General features: G+C 33.4%; 1 protein-coding gene across 5 annotated transcripts in view; it reads right to left on the bottom strand.

Moving 5' to 3' along the window:
* The window catches only part of RapGAP1 (Rap GTPase activating protein 1), a 383,574-nt gene that overhangs the window by 173,717 nt on the left and 191,276 nt on the right, over positions 1-18,581 (bottom strand). For 3 of the 5 annotated variants that reach the window (XM_073088857.1, XM_073088860.1, XM_073088861.1), the window contains exon 2: positions 1,148-1,369. The exons of the other annotated variants lie outside the window; for them this stretch is intronic. In XM_073088857.1, the coding sequence (XP_072944958.1) occupies positions 1,148-1,248 (101 nt within the window). In that variant the 5' untranslated portion in view covers positions 1,249-1,369. The remainder of the gene's footprint in view (positions 1-1,147; positions 1,370-18,581) is intronic. 5 annotated transcript variants of the gene reach the window in all.

Here is an 18,581-nt window from a genome sequence, read left to right as displayed (position 1 = left end):
ATATCATTTGTACCAATTTGTTAGTATAGTAAGTAGTTGATAATAGCAAGGCAAGCTGCTGTGAGGCCCCGGCGTAGTAGAATAGGGCCTTCCACTCTCTTCTCGTGGGTGCCGTAAGAACCGCCTAAGGGATCCTAAAGTACAGACCATCCATGCACTGTATAAATTTATTTACTATATTTTTTTGATTGAAACTGTAGAGTCGCACCGTAACAAATCGCAGTGCGACGATACATGGACTCGTAATTCGCATGCGAGATCGTGCATATTGCCAGTTTAAAAGACATTTCACCTCTTTTTCTACATTATATAAGTTCTGGATTTTGTAGATTTTATATATATAAATCAAATATATCTATATATGATTAATTTTATTGTATTATTTAATTGACATATGTATTTTTATGTCTTTAGCTGTGTTATATTCTGGAGAGAAGTGCATCATAGGACTGTAACCATTCGCGATTCTATGACGCTCATAATGGACGCACTGTTTAATACAAAAGTCCCAAAAGTAAATCCATTGTTAAACCTTGTGTTAATGAAAACCTATGTGAAACAACTCATTTTAATAAAAAAATGTAAGGAATGTAAAGTAGCAGCAACCGGTTATTTATAGTAATTAAAAATATAATGAGTAATAACAAATGTAGATGTAGATAGAAGTAAACAATATTATATAAATGAATGTACAAAATATTGAATTCTTACAGACATTTGGCGAGCATGATAAGCGTAAACTCAATAATTGACATAAGAATTGTTCATGAGAATTTAAACCAGAAGCATGGCAACTCTTCGACAAATTAAATTGTCACCACAATTGATGCCACAATGGATGCCATTAATAGTATAGTAGTATAGATAGATACAGGAAATTATTTAATAAGCAAATAATTAAAACATTATAGGATAGGATTTACCCATTGGCAATGATGAAGAATCATTTTCCATGATATATATTTTCCAGGATATATCTTTCTATTTTACCACATTTTCTGAAATTCTAAAAAAATGGTTTCTAGATCGTAAAATAGAGAAATTCTAAAAAACAGAGATTTTTACCATGTCCTCTTCATTGTGCTAAGTCTGGTTACGTATCAATACCTTCTCCATCTGATCATAAAATAAGAAAAAATATACGTACATAAGCTTCTTCATATGTCTTCTTCTCGCGGAGAACAAAGAATAAGTTTCCTTTTGCCCGCCCGTGGGCAAATATTTCATTTTCGCTACTTTCGACTTCATTCGGCCAACGGCCCCAAACGCACTACTAGAGTCAGTAAGATTGACTTCACAAAGCTACTGCACACACTTTGTCCTATTAGTTGCCCGCGTTAGCTTCACAGTGTCCAAATTGACAGCACTCCTATAATTGAAAGAGAAAAATAGATTGACAGAAATGTATTTACAGAATAAACAACGGATACTACAATGAAGCAACCAACGACCAAGCAGGAAGCATAGGTAACTACAAATGGCCAAGTAGCAAACTACGGCAGTCATACAAGGAAAATATTGACATAGATTATTTAAATAATAAAATGACACATGCGAGCTTAAGTTAATAAAAGCGAATAAAATTATTTACATGAAATTAAACCTGCAGTGTTACACCTCGTACGTTTTGTTAAATTAAATTCTACTTAGAAGATAATACACAAAAGCCCCGATAAGTTCTTGGTACTAATAAATAATGACCCTAAATTACTATCGCTATATGCATTATAGTAAAGTTGTGTGAAGTACTTACTAATTAACGTTATTATTACAATAATTAATAATCGTTACAAAGCATTATTTGGAGTCTATGATTACATTGGTTCGATAGCTGTAGTTACGATTTTTAGCAGAACGTAACGCATGGTATCAGATAGAATTGTGATTACTGATCTCAGAAGCTGCTTTTGAAGTTTCCGTTGGTATTCGAATTATCGTAGATAAGATATGAACTGAAACTATAGTTCAAAAGCATGATGAAGCCAGAATAAAAGCTATCGGTACACAGGAATGTGTTCTTACTTTTTAATGAAACTGATTTATTTAACAAAAAGTATAATTACTTAATTACATTTCTTACTTACAATTTTCCACTGAATAACTCAGATTTATATTTTTCATTATCGTTAAAATAACTTTTATATAGTTGTTAACAAGTAATTGTATTATTTCTTATTTTGGAATACAACTAAATGGTCCAAAAATTTCTCAAGTATAAATGTTGACAGACTAAAATAAACACCGCATACGTTATGACATACATAGAACTCGTAAAATTATGTCGAAAAAAAAACAAAAGCAGGCACTAAAAGAGCGAACAATAAATCAAGCTAGCTTTTACTGTAAACAAAAGTTAATTGGGTCCGTGGGAGAGAAACTTTGCTATTGACGCTTGTAAATCAAATGGTAGTGCTACAAAATACGACGTTATTTCAAGCATAAACTTATTTATCGTTAAGAATATAGGTCGCAACATCACAACAAAGGTAAATTATTCAGTAGGATGAAAACAAAAATAATCTTAGTGAAAGATCGCCATAAATTTAAGAGATTCGGTTTGCTTTAATATTTTCTGAAAACTACAACGTCACCCATTTAAATTTTATCTACCTCATTCCTGTTACTTATAGTTTTATCGCGTAATCAAACTACCTTAATAAGGTACTTAAATCGTTCGACGGGACCACACCTACACGCATGATCAGCATTATATGTGGAAGTAGTAAGTACTCATAAAAAGAGCAATGAATGATTAATCGCAGGTCGGGTTTTATATTTGGATGGAGCTTTAAAACAAAACAGACATATTGATGATTATCGATTTAAAAGGAACGCAGGCAATCAAAAACGAGGTCGCAGTTTTAGCCAATTCCAATAAGGCTGACTTCTAACTAAAGTGGAATTTTAACAAGAATTCTTACTGTTAAAATTTTAGTGTCAAGGATTCTGCTACTTATATTTTATGATGATTATAAATCATTTTCTTTCAGATAACTTATTTGACCATTAAAATTTATAGTCATTTTATAAGGAATTTGAGAGAAACAAAACTATAATATGAGTTCTGTCTTGTGATGTGATACATTTTAAAAATAAGAATAGGAAGGGCTTAAAGTACCTTTAAAATTGTTATTGCATGAAATGATCTCGTTTCTTGAATAAGGAAGTAATCTAGACGCCTAAGTAGAATTAAGTAAGTATACTTACTACTCGTTACACGAAACAAGGCGTCTGACAGACAATGATAGCGTGGGTAGACCATTTTGTAATAACGAAATGATATATCAATTTGACAGAATAAACGACCACGTTCACGTTTCACGTTCAAAAGGAATATAAATTGATCGCTTTGTGAGAAAAAAATAAAGCAAATCGAAAACATAATAATATTGTAATGAAGGGGTAGGAATTCGCATCGATACCATATTTTAGTCAACTTAAAGTTAAATTGTCATTTAGTATTTATTAAATTTATAACGTAAACCTGCAGCTTATAACGGGTTAAAGATTAAATGCCATTGAACTATTGAGAAAATAAACACAAGAAACAAAACCAAATAGAAACAGAAGAGGAAAACTAGCAGTAAACAAATTAACGTAAAAATGATAACGGCATGCATAGTACACAAACAGATGATTGAGGGGTTATTTAAATAATTATCAATCATTATTATGACAACAGTTAGGCAGGAAACGTTATAATGTCAAGAATAAGTAATAACATCTTGCTGATAAAAGGACAATGAGTAATGTGTGGCGCTAGCGTCTGATAAGTGTGTAGATACTAAAAGAGGTAAAAATTATGCAATTCATCAACAGTAAAGTTTCGTAAAGAATGCCAAGTTCGGGAAGTATCTTAAGGAGCTCTTAAAATATACAACGTTTTGCAATGGAGTAAAAATGTTACATTTTTTAATGTTTAATTAATAACTTGGCACGTTTTATTAAGTATGAAAAATATTACACTTCAATACAAGCTTCAATTTTCATTTAGTATTAGATACTACAAAAAATTGGGTATTAGGTACCTATATAGAAGTTGTCAATTTATAAAATGTCGAAGAAAATATCAAATATTATTTTAAATCAAGGGACGTATTTCCTTGTAGACAAGTATTTCCTTAAAGTATGTAATGTACCTATAAACATTTCATACTTCAAGGAAATACTACGAAACTTGGCATTCGTCAAAATCTTAACTCTTTTATCCACAACGTTGACAATCTAGAATATCGCAGACACACGATAATATTACTAAAACACATTCAATAACTGCACCATGCCGTAGGTTCATTATGACCATGTTCCGACGCATATCCAAATAATAGGATATGTCGCAATAAATCGACCTTTGATATCGTCTGACTCGGGGCGTTCTTATTATCTGCATGAATGTACAGTGATAGTGACAGATCTATGTCGTAATTTTTTTAAAGCTTAAATGTAATAGCCTGCAGCTCGCGTGTTCGTTAAGTGCGCTCGTAAAAATTAGTATAAGTGGCCTTTTTATACGCATTTTAACAGCTTCACCCGGTGATGATATGTTTTATTTAAAACTGGCTTTCCTTGCGGCTTTGGAATTCTTGAAATACAAGCGAGAGTGACTCGTTAACGAATAAGTAAAATTAAGTGTATATCTGTAATTTTATAATAATTTATTTACGTGTGTACGTTCGTTTATATGCCGTGTAAATAACTAGGTGTACGTTAAATACTTTACATTTTTACTTGCACCCAAGATTAATGATTATACTTCGAGTTTCTGTCGAATACTTTTACTCGTATGTAGGAGTCATACAAACAAGCAGTTTAAGTCGCTGAAGGAAGCTTATTCTACAATATAACAAACATCAAACCGCAGGACATATTTGAATCATCGGTTCGCTATATAGGACATGAATCAATATTTTCATAGTAGGTTCACTTGCGTTTACGCACTAAAATGACGCACGTGATAAAAGTGAACTTTTTCTTCGTTTTGCTCCGTTGTTCGTATTTTATAAGGCGATCTAAGGGCTCTAATATACATGCGACAGCGGCGTGTGCAGTGACAGGAAGCGATGGTTGACAAAACACGATCGGAAAACGGCGGTCGTGTTTTGTCGTCAGCCGACGACTGTCGCCGACGATTGCAAATCGCAATCGATGATCGCCGGCGCGAACTGACGATTGGGTGTTGGCTTATTGTCGCTCATATGTTACCTCTCTTATTGTACGTAAACTATGCAATGTTTCAGAACAAACATTAGGTAAACGCCACACAAACAACGTACTTGTTAATATTTGTACAAATTATTTTCAAAAGGAGGTCATTTCAACGCAATATTTTATGCATTGTATTGGTTTCGCGGAAGCAGCTATCATAGTAATATTCCCAATTAAAAATCCAATAATATGTAATTACTCCCACGGAATACTGTAAACTATTTCTTGGAAATTAAACCAGACGAAAAATGTTTACAGGAAAAACAAAGTTGTTTGCGAAAAAGTTATATTTGGTAAAGAAAACGTGACTTTGCATTACGTCATTAATTAAACTTGGAACCAGAAAATAAGCCCCAAACACACGGGGAAAAGGCAAGGTAATTTTCATGCAAAAGTGTAAAGCAAGAGTTTAAGTTTAAGGAGCAAGTAATTTAAAAAAATCATATTATGAGTTTCATATTTTAAAAGACCGATATTTTATGATTCAGCGAATAAGCTTACCTTAATTTAACGGAATTATTTATATCATACTGATTCAACAGTTAATAGTTTGAAATTTATTATAACTGTTATTATTACTATTTATATGATGTTCGGCGAATGTATAATTTAAAATGCATTACATTTTATTATGACAAAAACAAGTATGACATGATACGCCATAATTTCCCTAAGCTATTTCTAATAGAATCATTGTTCACAAGTAGTCATGCTCGGACTACGGTAGGATTCCACGGAATACCGTATTAGTAGTAAGTAGAAATGGCGTATGATATATTTAGAAATCTCGTTCAATAATACGTATTATACTTTTAGTATTTTACTTATTTTCTACTGAATCTAAACGGATCACTTTTCTCTCGAAAATATATTAGAATATTTTCTGATTGGACAGCCTAAGTATTACGGACACAATTTGAAAGTAATTTATAATTCTGTCAAAGTAACATTTCGAATAGTAGGAAATATTTTCTTATAGTCTGTTTATAATTATAAGATTTTCGTAATTCCATCATATTATTGGAAGAATTTTGGCCAGATTTTATAAAACTTAGAAGGCGCTTAATACAATTTTGCGGTATTCTATAAGACTGAGGAACGCGTATCACTTCATGCCATTTCTACCTATCCGTTGAACACCTGAACCATGAAGTACTGGAGCACGAATGCGGAAACTATTAGGTAAGTGCGTGCGTATAGGAATGTTTGACTGTTAGGCTACGCGTTTTAGAAATTTAACAACCCTTCAGAGAATTGCAGATATAAAGCCCCAGTCATTATAGAGAAACTCAAGGAATTTATTTTAATTTTTGATTATGTATAGCCTGCCTAAAGCCGACCACGGCAATTACGAGTTATTACGAAAAAATAAAAGTTAAGCTTCCGTTCGATTGTTTGGATACGGAACCCTAATTTACTCTATATATCATAGAACATGCGAATATCATATTGATATTTCCATAGAACAGAAGTTAAATTTATTTAGTCCATATTAATAAACATAACATTTTAAACATACATGTTGATTTGATTACTACACATTCGCTCTGAAAACTATAAATATTCCGTTACAATTAATAGACAGTGTTACCGCGGTAGACATTAAATGAAGTGAAATTGGCTTTGTAAATTGAACTGTGTTTATTACTACAAGGATAATTTAAGCTTAGTAGGTTAATACGATAAGTTTACAATGTGTAACAGCTAAAGACAGTAGTGAACGGGCAGTCCATGCAAGGGACGTGTCATACGAGCGACTGTCGTCGATTGTCGCTAGAAGTCGCGGACGACCGGCGGTGACAGTGACGGCAGTCGCTGACGGTGGCGACGGTCGATAACAATTGCCGGCGACTGCTGCCGACTGTCGTTGGGGACTGCCGACGACCATCGGTAACGATCGCGATGCGGGCTGTTGCTTAGTAATACGTTTTTAAAATAGGCCTAATATAAATTATAAAAGTTCATCGTTTCTTTATATGTGGTACGTATATTATGATAAGAGTTTAACGTCCATATGTATAACTTCAATGTCGTGAAACTTTTTCTGTTTGTCATATTTTTATTAGAAAGTCTGAATATCAAACTTCGTATAAACCATAGAAATTGTTGTTCAAAACCATTTTGGTACAAACAGTAGGCACACTTTCTCGCCATCAAAATTCAATCGATAAAATATCTGACAAATCTGTCAAATTGTGATTTTATTGACTAATTTAGTAGCCGAGTGGGACTTGTAGGCAAGGCTAACGGCTCCTACGCTTGGCGGGCATCGTAAATCTAGTACTTGTCTAGACCGCACTCGCAACCGAACAAATCTGTAGTTAGTGCCAAATCGTGGGTGCAACGGCCAAGTACAGCGAAGCACGAAAAGTCCTCCTTTCGGTTAGGTTTCTATTAAGTTGTGATTAGTCACAATGTCATCGAAGTTTTATTGATTAATCTAAAAATATTTTACGAATTTTTACCTACACATATTACAAGAATTTTCGTAAAACCTACATTAAAACTAATAAGGTGCTGTAACGTCGTATGTTTCCTTGTTTATTTCCTCCAACCTTAAAAAAAAAACAAGCATGATATTTTGCTGTGATCATAAACCCCAAATTATCTTATCTACTAATTCATAAAAAATCAAGGTTCTTTAGAAACACAGCAGAAATTTCAAATTGATTTATTTGTTTAGATCAAATTAATCTAATCAAATCGAATATAGTCCGCGCCAAACTGCTAGTCCGATCCGAATATAGAAACGAGTAACGGGACGCGTCACAATAGCAAATTGCAGATATTAGCGGGATGAAGACCACGCGGGACCCCCCGGCACCCGTCCGCTGCCCGCTCGCGTCCACGGGTATATAGCTGCGTTAGTGTACCTTTACGTTACGGAGTATATGGTAACTAAACCTGCGCACAACAACTTCAGAGCGGACTAGCAGTTTGGCGCGGACTATACCTTGTTTATCGTAATAATGTTCGCACGTGATTTACACCGCACTTTTGTTGTCTTGCAATTATGAGCAAATCTCAAATCTGTCTCTTGCGCCGACAGTTACCGTCAAATGTTTGAGGAATGGTTCTATTAAAATCGAACAGATTATTTCGCAATTATAAACAAAGGCGTACTTAATACCTTGTTGTACATGAAAGGTTTTATGTTAAAGTATTCTACCGTTACCACCTACTTTATTCATGACTCGATTGTTTCATTCATGGTCAACAACTGTTGAAGATTAAGAGGAAGGATTAAGGGAATACATTATAAGTACTATTTAAACAACTTAAGATTAGGGCGGTGTTTGTAATTTCAAAAATACATAATTCAAAACTGTTTCATACTCTGAAATATGATGTAAAATGTTACTACTCGTATCATGAACATCATTACTTTTATGTCAACTATAAATAAATAGTTGGTCGTCTTTACATAATTCTGAATCTAGGAATAGGGTAAAGAGTACGGGTGCTACTCGTAGCGTGTGGCGTTACAACTTGCTCTTTAGGTAAAACGCAGAAAAGAAAATAAAAAAGGTAAAACGCAGCAACGCATCCCTGATCGACGTGAGATAGGTATCCCGTCCTAATTAGTATCGGTTACAGATGTCCAGTTTCCTAGTTATACTATGTAAAAAATAGAAGTACAGGTGTTTTACGTCAATAGCATAGTAGCGATAGGAATTTAAGATTTCTTGCCTCTGATTGATATGCTAAAACAGGCTAATTAGTCTATTAGAACGATGACCACAGAAGGTACTCAATCTAGTAGCTCTTGTGGTTAACCGCAATGTCATATTGAAGATGTTTCCGTCTTTATTGGTTATGGTCTAGTTAACGTTTATAAGATATCACTATTACCCAAGGGTGCGTTTATAAAGATCCATGTTCACAAGTTTTTATGCATAAATAAAAACTGTGTCGTTAAAAGATACTAATATTAATTATCATTGATTGTTAAATTGAAATATATGATGATAATCATGGTAATGATAATAGATTTTGATATGGACTAAAATGGATAAAATATAATTTCCTAGCTTGATTTAAATTATTATGAAAGATTGTCAGTTTTTATAACTTTTAAAGTATTTATAAATTTAAAACATATTTTATCCAAAAATAACTTTGATAAGTTTGAAATCTACATCAAAAACTATAGCTAATAGATTATACACAAGCCGTATAGAAATAACAGAGTCATTGTTACTAAGATGATTTAGCATTTCTCGGCTACGTTTAAAGTTCATTCTATAAGTAATCGGAAAGACAGTTGAAAATGTATCATAAAAATCTGTACCATCAGACGGACAAAAACTGTTAAAACGGAATAAAAAGCGTCAAAAATTCGTTTTAAATTAGCTGTTCAGAATCAGCCACTAGTAGGTACTGTCACATAAAGCTAAATCCCGGTCTCGGTGTTGATAATGTATATCAATTCACGTGGCATTAATGCGACAAATAATGGAGCATTGTTAATTATAAATCAGATGAACCAGTATCGAGATTACCAAATCAGCATTCAGACCTATGCCTATGGTGAAATTTGAATACGTAATGAATTCGGGATTTAGTATAGTTCTGATATACTATAATGTTACTAAAAACCGTTGTTATCCATATATCACACGATATTGATACACTAAATATTTTAATAAAACCAATGATTCGATAAACGTACAAAAAATATTATCAAAAGCAATAAATCCGTCATAATGTTATATTCTTACATACTTCTTTATGCCTCCATTCCATATTTAATATTCGCTAAGATGATAAAGAAATTAAAAATCTAAAAGCAAATACGATCGCCGATGCATTGCAACTGAAACTACAAACTCGATTTCACAACCCGTGCTTCAGATATCGATATACAATAACAGTTCTCCATATCGATATGAAAACCAAATAGCGCCACGTAACCGGTTTCATGGAAAACTTGAGACAATGTCTAAGTAGGGCGTAAACTAACGCGCATAACTAAGTTAACACTTCGACATGTTACTTAAAATTTAACATGTGGCTTGCGAACTTCGATTTTCAGACGCATGTCGAGAAGTTGCTCGGGTCTCGTAAACAACTTTAAGGCACGTGCATATATTAAAATTATATGCATGTTGCTGACATAATTATACTTTTAAATCAAACGGCGTGCGTACGTGTATTTTACTGAGCTTTTAATAAAGAATACTTTTTCATGTGAGGTAGTGAGAGACGAACATAACTGTTTAAAATATTCTAAGTTCAGTTAACTTGGAGCTTGGGTTCCAGTGGTTTGGTATTAAGGTCAGTAGCGAATCTAATGTTCTCACTAAGTCCCCAAATTATATCAATAATGTGATATAATATATTTGTATATTAGTGCGTTTCAGGTATTTCTTCGAATAAAACTCTAGACGTGAAAGAGTACCTATGTGTTCCTACCCGTGGCAAGGGTCCTGGATTCATCTCTAAATAAAGTGAGATTCTTAAATGAGGACTCCTTCAAGCGCCATCTTACTTCCAAAGACTAAATTGAACGCGTCCTCATATTACATCTAATTTGGAACAAATAAGCTATGCATTAGAACCAGATCTACGACGGAAATCCATTTAACATTATTTACAACTGGTATTGCTGGAAATATGCAAAGAAAGGTCGAATAAATGACTATAATGATAATAAAAAATGTTTAATACTGGAAACACCAGACCTTATGACCTCATACAATATGCAGGAAACAGAAAATAAGTAGAACGAACAAATAAACGCACCAACTGACGACGGCGCTTTATTCTCTACTATTATTTATTCAGAACTGCAAACTGTCACCGCAGGATGAAAACCGCGTTAGTTAGCAATTGTGTTCGCTTTTGAATCTTTATTATGTACGACACCGATTCTATCACGACACGACCTTCACGATCAACGATCATACAACATCAATAACTTTAACCTATATTTTATAATTAAGTTGATAATGTAACGCATCTTGTTTTTAATTTTTTGAAAATCGTAAATTATCTGTATGATTTACTGTTACCACAAGATTTATAACAATCTCCATGCCAATATTTATTTCCTATTATTTTTCACTATGTTTGTCAATTTTCAAAGGTATTTATTATATAGGTAGTACCTAACTATAATGCTTTGACTTTATATTGTTTGATTCTTAGGATGATAGTGGAACAAGTTGAAATACTTTTTTAATTATTTACGAAAAATATTAATTGAACATGAACGGCGGTACAAATTTCTATTACGTTCTGATGATGACGACATCATAGTCGTGAGTAGCAAATCAGTTTTTCTAAGCATCAAAATGACTAAATTGTGTTGAAAAATTGTGCAGTACTGCGTAGTAACTAACTAACAGCGACAAAACAGTTTTGTTTGAAACTCGAGTCACGTTTGGTCTTTTTGTACAAAACAAGCTAATGCGCTGTATAAGGCCTGTGTGCACAGTAATTACGCGAACGTGTTGCCAGAACAACACATTACAGAGATATGAAAGGATTTAACGCTCTTTTGCCCGCATTAGGGGTAATGTTCTAGGACTAGGCGCTAAATTTACTTGGACTAAGCGACAAATGATTTTGTTGAAATTAGATTTCTATTTATTTTATTTATGATCAATACTCGAGTTCCTTCATAATATCATGATATTTCTAAGTGACTACCTACATTCCGCGGATTTACTGGAGTTGTAAAAACTTTTTTTATTTAATCGAACGAACATGCAAGCAGTATCTAATGGCTAATGTCTATTGCCGTTTTAGATGCCCATAATCAACCTCAAGAAAGAGGCAAATAAAAGGCATTTCAACAATGACATTTATACTATCTATGCATTCAAACAATAAAACACAGTAAATATAAAACTTAAGTAATATTATGAGCAGCTTCGAGCAATTAAAAGACTGGTAAATAATTTTGCACGCGCATTTCTACAATTGTAAGACCTAGTGATTACTTGGCACCATAGAGCAGGCAATAATTAGAAATGACCTATCAACAATTAAATATATTTCCACTACTACATTCTTAGTATTTCCAATATTTAATTATTAGGAGAATTTAGAAGAATATTTTTTACAGCAGTTCCCATTGGCTTAGATTGTTAAAATTCTTCCCCTAAGGATAGCCAAGGTAGACACTTGGTATTTTTATAAAGCGTCAAACAAATATGTACATATAGTAAAAACGGGGATTGAAGATGTTTTAATTCTATCATTTCTATAAGTTATATGTTCTGTGACTGCCACCATTAAGCAAAAATTATGAGTAAGGTCGCGTGCTGTTCGAAGAATTTTTTCGCTGCGGAGAAAACGAACTGGGAGAAAAATGAGATGCATACATTTGAATTCAAAGCCGCATTGTTAATGTACGGAAATTTGTAACGAAACGAGAAGTGGAATGTAAAAAAAATGTAAGAAATCGAGGAGGAGAATGTAAAGAAATGTAAGAAAAATTCCGGGGTAATGGACGGGGCGCCATTTTCGCGAAGTAAATTGTTAACATGTTTCGAGGCAATTCCGAGCGAAAATGAGATCCGATTTGTACGAGAAGGTGTCTTCATAGAGATATGGAGTACAATTTGAAGTTATTATTACCGATTTGGTAGTTATCGAAGTTATGTTATGTCTCTTACAAACTTTTGGCTGGGATTCTCGGTATTGTGAATGCGATACATATACGAAAATGAAGACAACGCAGTCATAGAACTTAAATCTGTCCAGAGATTAAATCCCGCATCCTCTGCCTGTCAGACGGGTATGGTGACCGGTCTTCCAAGCAAATCTACGTCAAATTAATTGAGAATCTCTTCTTTTGTTAATGTTAATTATCGTGGAAAACTAACAGTTCTCTTTGCAGTTGCTAAAGTCGCTAGAGTTGCTAAAGTTATTACGTCTACCAACGTCTTGGCCATAGCAAACTAGTTATTCTATATGTTTGGCAGAAATGGGAAAGCATATGTGGTTTTCATGAAGAGTCCTATCACTATCTAAAAACCTTAGTTTAATCAATTAAGTCATGCAAGGGCTAAGGGTGGAAATATTCTATTTTTCTTACCGCTACTGCGTACCTCCGCATCGATAAATCTCACTAGCCTTCGACATCTAATCTATTACGGGCAGGGTAGAGTATACTCAGCTTGTTTATATAGGTCGAAGCAATTACTTGTCGTTACAAGTACTTTAATTGTGCTTGCGTAAGGGCTGTTACAAACGTTGCGACTGTTAAGAGGCAAAATTTGATTGATATAAAGCCTATACTGCTATTTATGTCTTAGAAGAAGGCTCAAGCCTAAATCAATGTCCATGTGATTAAGTAGTTCCATCTCATTAATGTGAACAAAGCAAAAACGAAAGCTACAAATGTAAAACGAATACTATCAGAAATTGATCATGGTATATAGTGGTTTTCTACTCCTAAGAACTAAGTAGATACAGTTGACAGGATAATAATATGGTTATCATATGTGACTTATTCTACAACAAATACATAAGTTACGTACCTAATGTACGAAAAATTTAATATGAATCATCAGGTAGTTAGACAATTTTCATAATACGTTTTATATATTTTCCAGCGTTAAATACTGTTGAAGGAGTGTTTAACATTAGTTTTCCGAACGTGTTTTACCATTTAATTATATTGTCACGTAAGACGTAAATTTCATTTCACCGATTAAAAGCGAATAAAACATGTATGATAGAGATAAAGGACTTTACGTAAGGTACCTAAAGAAAGAACATTTGACACGTCTATTTTATTTGATAAAGTATGTACTCCAAACACTCATGGAATTTAGCGCTTTATCATATAAAAACATTATTTAATTCCAGATCTAATATATTAGACATGTTTGTATTCTATTTCATTTTGTTATTTTAAAAATCGCGATTAGTTTTAATTTATCAGTCTTATAATATAAAGCAGGTTTCGTTTTACGTTCTTTCATTTTATAGACACCGCTCTTAATAATTTTACTGACTACACAAATGAATATTAATGTCGGTTACTACAATATGCAAAGTCTAATACAACACAAAACAAACAGTCTTGACAAACAAACAAACAGTCTCGTCAGTCATTTTACAAATTATATTTTATACTTAAAATTGAGTATACTACTCGTATGAGGAGTGTTTCTTACTCCCACGGAACCGCGCATCGAAGCTTATCAATAACTAATTGCTAATTATCAAAACATGCATATTAATTCCTCATTAAAACCAAGCATAATAAGATTGCTTCTTACGCCTCCGGAATTGACAAGACGTATTAGGTAGCGACAATTATATGTAAATTAAAATTAGATAACAAATTGCCGGTTCACGGCGCCACTAATATAACTGGTTGTGTTGTGGGTTATCAGGACATCCTTATTTAGATGCTAATGATTATTTACGTTGGCGTCGTCAAAGAAGACATATCGTCATCTTAAATAGAGCAGAATTTAAGCGCCTACTTAAATATATAGATTTGTTACTGAAATTGAAAGACGGTTTCTTCACTGCCCCACACCAAAATCCCTGTGTCATGGGTGCCATGGACACATACATAGTCAAATACACAAACACCCAGACTGGTTGGGGATCGCTCCACCACATGAGTCATTGAAGTAAAGAGCAACATGTGTAATCTATCTGATGGCAAGTGATCACTTCCGGTTATAGACACCTGTAATTAATGCCAGATAGAATTGAAGTCTTATATAAGATTTGCTTAAAATAAGACTCCCAAATGACTAAATTGGGATGTCCTGTGAAAGTGTATCTCTCTTACCACACTCTTCAAAACCCAGTATCTATCTAGTGCTCGACATCACAGAAAAGTGTAGGTAAGTAACCGTGAAGCATCCGTATAAAGACGAAGATCGGTTCTTCAACCTTTAAACTTATCCGATCTATTTGATAACAATTATTTGTAGATCAAATGTAATGATTACATTTTTATCCCGCATTGTTATTCAAGTGATTTGATTATCGATTCACAAGCGAAACAAAACAGGAGTTGCCAATTGCATCACAAACAACGCAACAGATTATGTTTTATTCACGAATTTCTATGAATATTCATTAGGTATCTTATGATAACATCTGTTTAATAATATTGTTGTTCGATAACATTGTTTAAGATGTTAACTCTACAATTTGAACAAGCAATTTAGGTTCGACATGCTTATTAAACTATAAACAACATTAGACAGCTGTGGGAGGCCTGGTTCCCCACTATACTTCTCCAGTGAGAATTGGTGGAAAGTTATGAAGACAATAGAACCATGTTCAACGCTGATGTGTTCTAGTTTGAAGAATGTGGTAAGGGAGACATACTTTTTGAAGGTGTTTCAACTTAGTCTTTAGAGGTAGTAACGCATTTGTAGTCGACCTCAGGTAGAACTTATAATCTTAAAGCATTAGATAGTCGTCATTACCATCAGGTGGACTGCATGCTCATTTACTACGATTCCTTTCCCGTCTATAGTTACTCTAATAAGAAAATTATTTTTTAAAAGTCAGGTATATTTCAGCCAGGTTTTTACAAAAAAATAATAATAGTCATTATCTTGATGGAAACTCGGAAATTCGGCCAGATTTCCCTTTTAAATATAAGAGGCGAACACATTTTATCAGTGACTCATGATACCAAATTTATAATCGTTATTTATTTAACAATAAAGCTATAACAAAAAGCGAAATGTGGTAGTAAAATATATTAAATGTATTTAAAAGTAATAGCTACGTTGAAACGCTAACGGAGTTTATAGTCGAAAGAAATAGAAGATCTAATATTAATTACGTATTTTGTCCTAATCACGTCACCTACTCATATCCAGCGTCTATCAACCAATCTCCTTTTACAAGTCTACTGTCAAAAATTTCGTTATGAATAAGCACTAAATTTTGAGTATAAGTCTACGTCTATAATATTTCTCTGTGTGCGCTTATAAATAAATAAATCACATTATCAAACTGTTATGCTTTGCTTACATATCCCATTTCGAATTCATTTGTAAGTACTGTTATTTCCTAACAGTATAATTTATCCGCGATGCTCATTATTATTAGATCTGTAATTAGGTGCTTAACATCCATATTGACTAAACAGTTGATTTAGTGCAGGTAATGTAAGCCTGATTAGTTTAGACCCGGAATCAGTATTTATTGCCTTCCGCATGCTACAAGCTTATGAGCCGTGAAATTATTTCAAGTATCTTTTTAAATGTAAAATGAACTATTACGACATGCATAGATTTTAAATAGTAGTAGGTAATATCTTAAAATGTGAATGTGAATGTGAATCACCCAATCTCATGGTATGCATTATAATCCAAGGTGTAATTAAAAAATTGTGACTGTTTGTTTTAATGATGAAGAAACACATCGTGAAGTGCTCCTACTACACAAAAATTGTTCACATTGAAAAACCTATTTTGTAATATAGTGACGTAGTAACTATTATTTCTCTATAAGAAAAGTCACGGGTTTAGTAGTGGGACAGTAATGTTTAAAAGAATCCTTCAATTCTATTTCTATATGGGATGTCAACGGGAACAATGTGGTAATTTAAGAAGATTCAGATTTATCCGGAAAGACAAACCACAAAAAAAAAGGGAGAACCACAGCAGAAAACAATAAACACAAAATAGATATACAATACTTACTTTTAAATCAATAAGTTACGCGAAACATTTATAGGGAACCTATTGTCGCCGACGTAGATTTTATCGGTCACTTTCATATTATAGGGACTTAATCCATTCAAATTCAAGTTTTGAAACAGAGACAGTAGCATTGTGCGCCATAAAGAGATGTGGGCAGACATACTTTACGTGCCAAATGCTGGCCACTTTGAAGACAATGGCCACGACACCGATGGGATTTCTTAGTATCCTTTGATTTATTTAGACACAATTCCCAACGAAGCTGCTTGTCAGAAGATTCATCTTTAAATTAGGAATGGATTTTTGATTATTTGAGACATTTCTAGCGGAACATAAATGGAATTCTTAGGTCGAAATACTAGGAAGTTTTAAATTTAGACCATGAGATTTAATTATGGGTTAACCACATGATGACACGCCTAGAAAATCTACGATGTAAAATAGGGATCATGGCTTGACATAAACAAAATTGGGTTTTGTCTTGATGAGTTAAATTCAAATTGCAAAGTCTAATTGGAATAATTAATTGGAAAAAATAGACTATAATTTTCTGAACATAAATCACTTACAATGATCAATTTGATCAATAAAGAGGGAAATGAAACAAACATTTACTACCATGTAAGTGTCAATGCAGGCTATGAATTTGCTAATACAAACTAACCGCTATAAAATTAATGTTCAGATTACCGACGCTAACACGATTACAACACGGCTCATTCGAATAACCGTAACTTTCTATGAAAATATCGGTAAAGGATCGTCCATTACACGCCTACGTGTTTTGTAAATGTTGGCAAAGCATTGTGTGTCCTTATCTATGTAAACAAGAGGTAATAGTTATATAAAAGGAGATCAACTATATTCTCGCTTACGAAATGATCTGTTGATATACCGTTACTGTTAACCACGACTAATTTACTGCCAATAGATTCTTAATACATTACTAGCAAACTATTTGACACATAAGTAGATAACATATAAAACATTGAATTTCATGGTTGTAATTTAATATATATTTATTAGCAAACGAACATGCAGTCCACCTGATGTTAAGTGGTCGATTGCCCCCCACAGATGGCTTTAATCAACTTTGTATAGAAAATCGGTTCTATGTCAAGGCTATTACCGAGGCGCTGGTACTCCTGAGGACTAAATTGATCACCTAAAATAGTCAGCTAGTAATAATAACTGTTTTGTGTCTCTTAACTGGTACGAAATTTCAAAGGTGGCACAATGTATACCACATTTTAACACGAGAATATCTTAAATAGAATTAATTAAGGACAAAATAATAGTTATTCGTTTGCAATGACAAAAATTCCTAACCCCTGAACGGGTGAAATCTGGTCACAATTTACCGATATATCATTTAGGCCATAATACGGTATTGTAAGTCGCAGTTGTGATCCCTATCACGTCATGGGAAGTAAATGATGTCGTGGCAAGCTTGCTCGAGTTTTCTTAGCCATTTGTCATCAGGGCTTAGCAAGGTTGCTTTGATTTTGATTCGAGATAAACAGTAATAAGTTTTCGTGCTTCGGAAGGCATTTTAAATAGGGCTGACGTAATCTATCTGGTATTTAGCCATCGTTTTGTTATCGATCATCGATCGTTTATAATAAATCAAAAACTGTCTCGGGTAATATAATTTCGAAAAATAATATTGAGCTGTTGTTATTTGAAAAAAATATGTATTTAACTTCCTTAGGTATTTAACGTATTTAACTT

The sequence above is a fragment of the Epargyreus clarus genome, unplaced genomic scaffold (assembly GCF_041222505.1).
Source record: "Epargyreus clarus isolate Ecla_fem2 unplaced genomic scaffold, WU_Ecla_fem_2.2 ptg000027l, whole genome shotgun sequence".
Taxonomy (NCBI): Eukaryota; Metazoa; Arthropoda; class Insecta; order Lepidoptera; family Hesperiidae; genus Epargyreus; species Epargyreus clarus.
The sequence above is the reverse complement of the archived record's forward strand: the minus strand, read 5'-3'. Positions and strand labels throughout refer to the sequence as shown.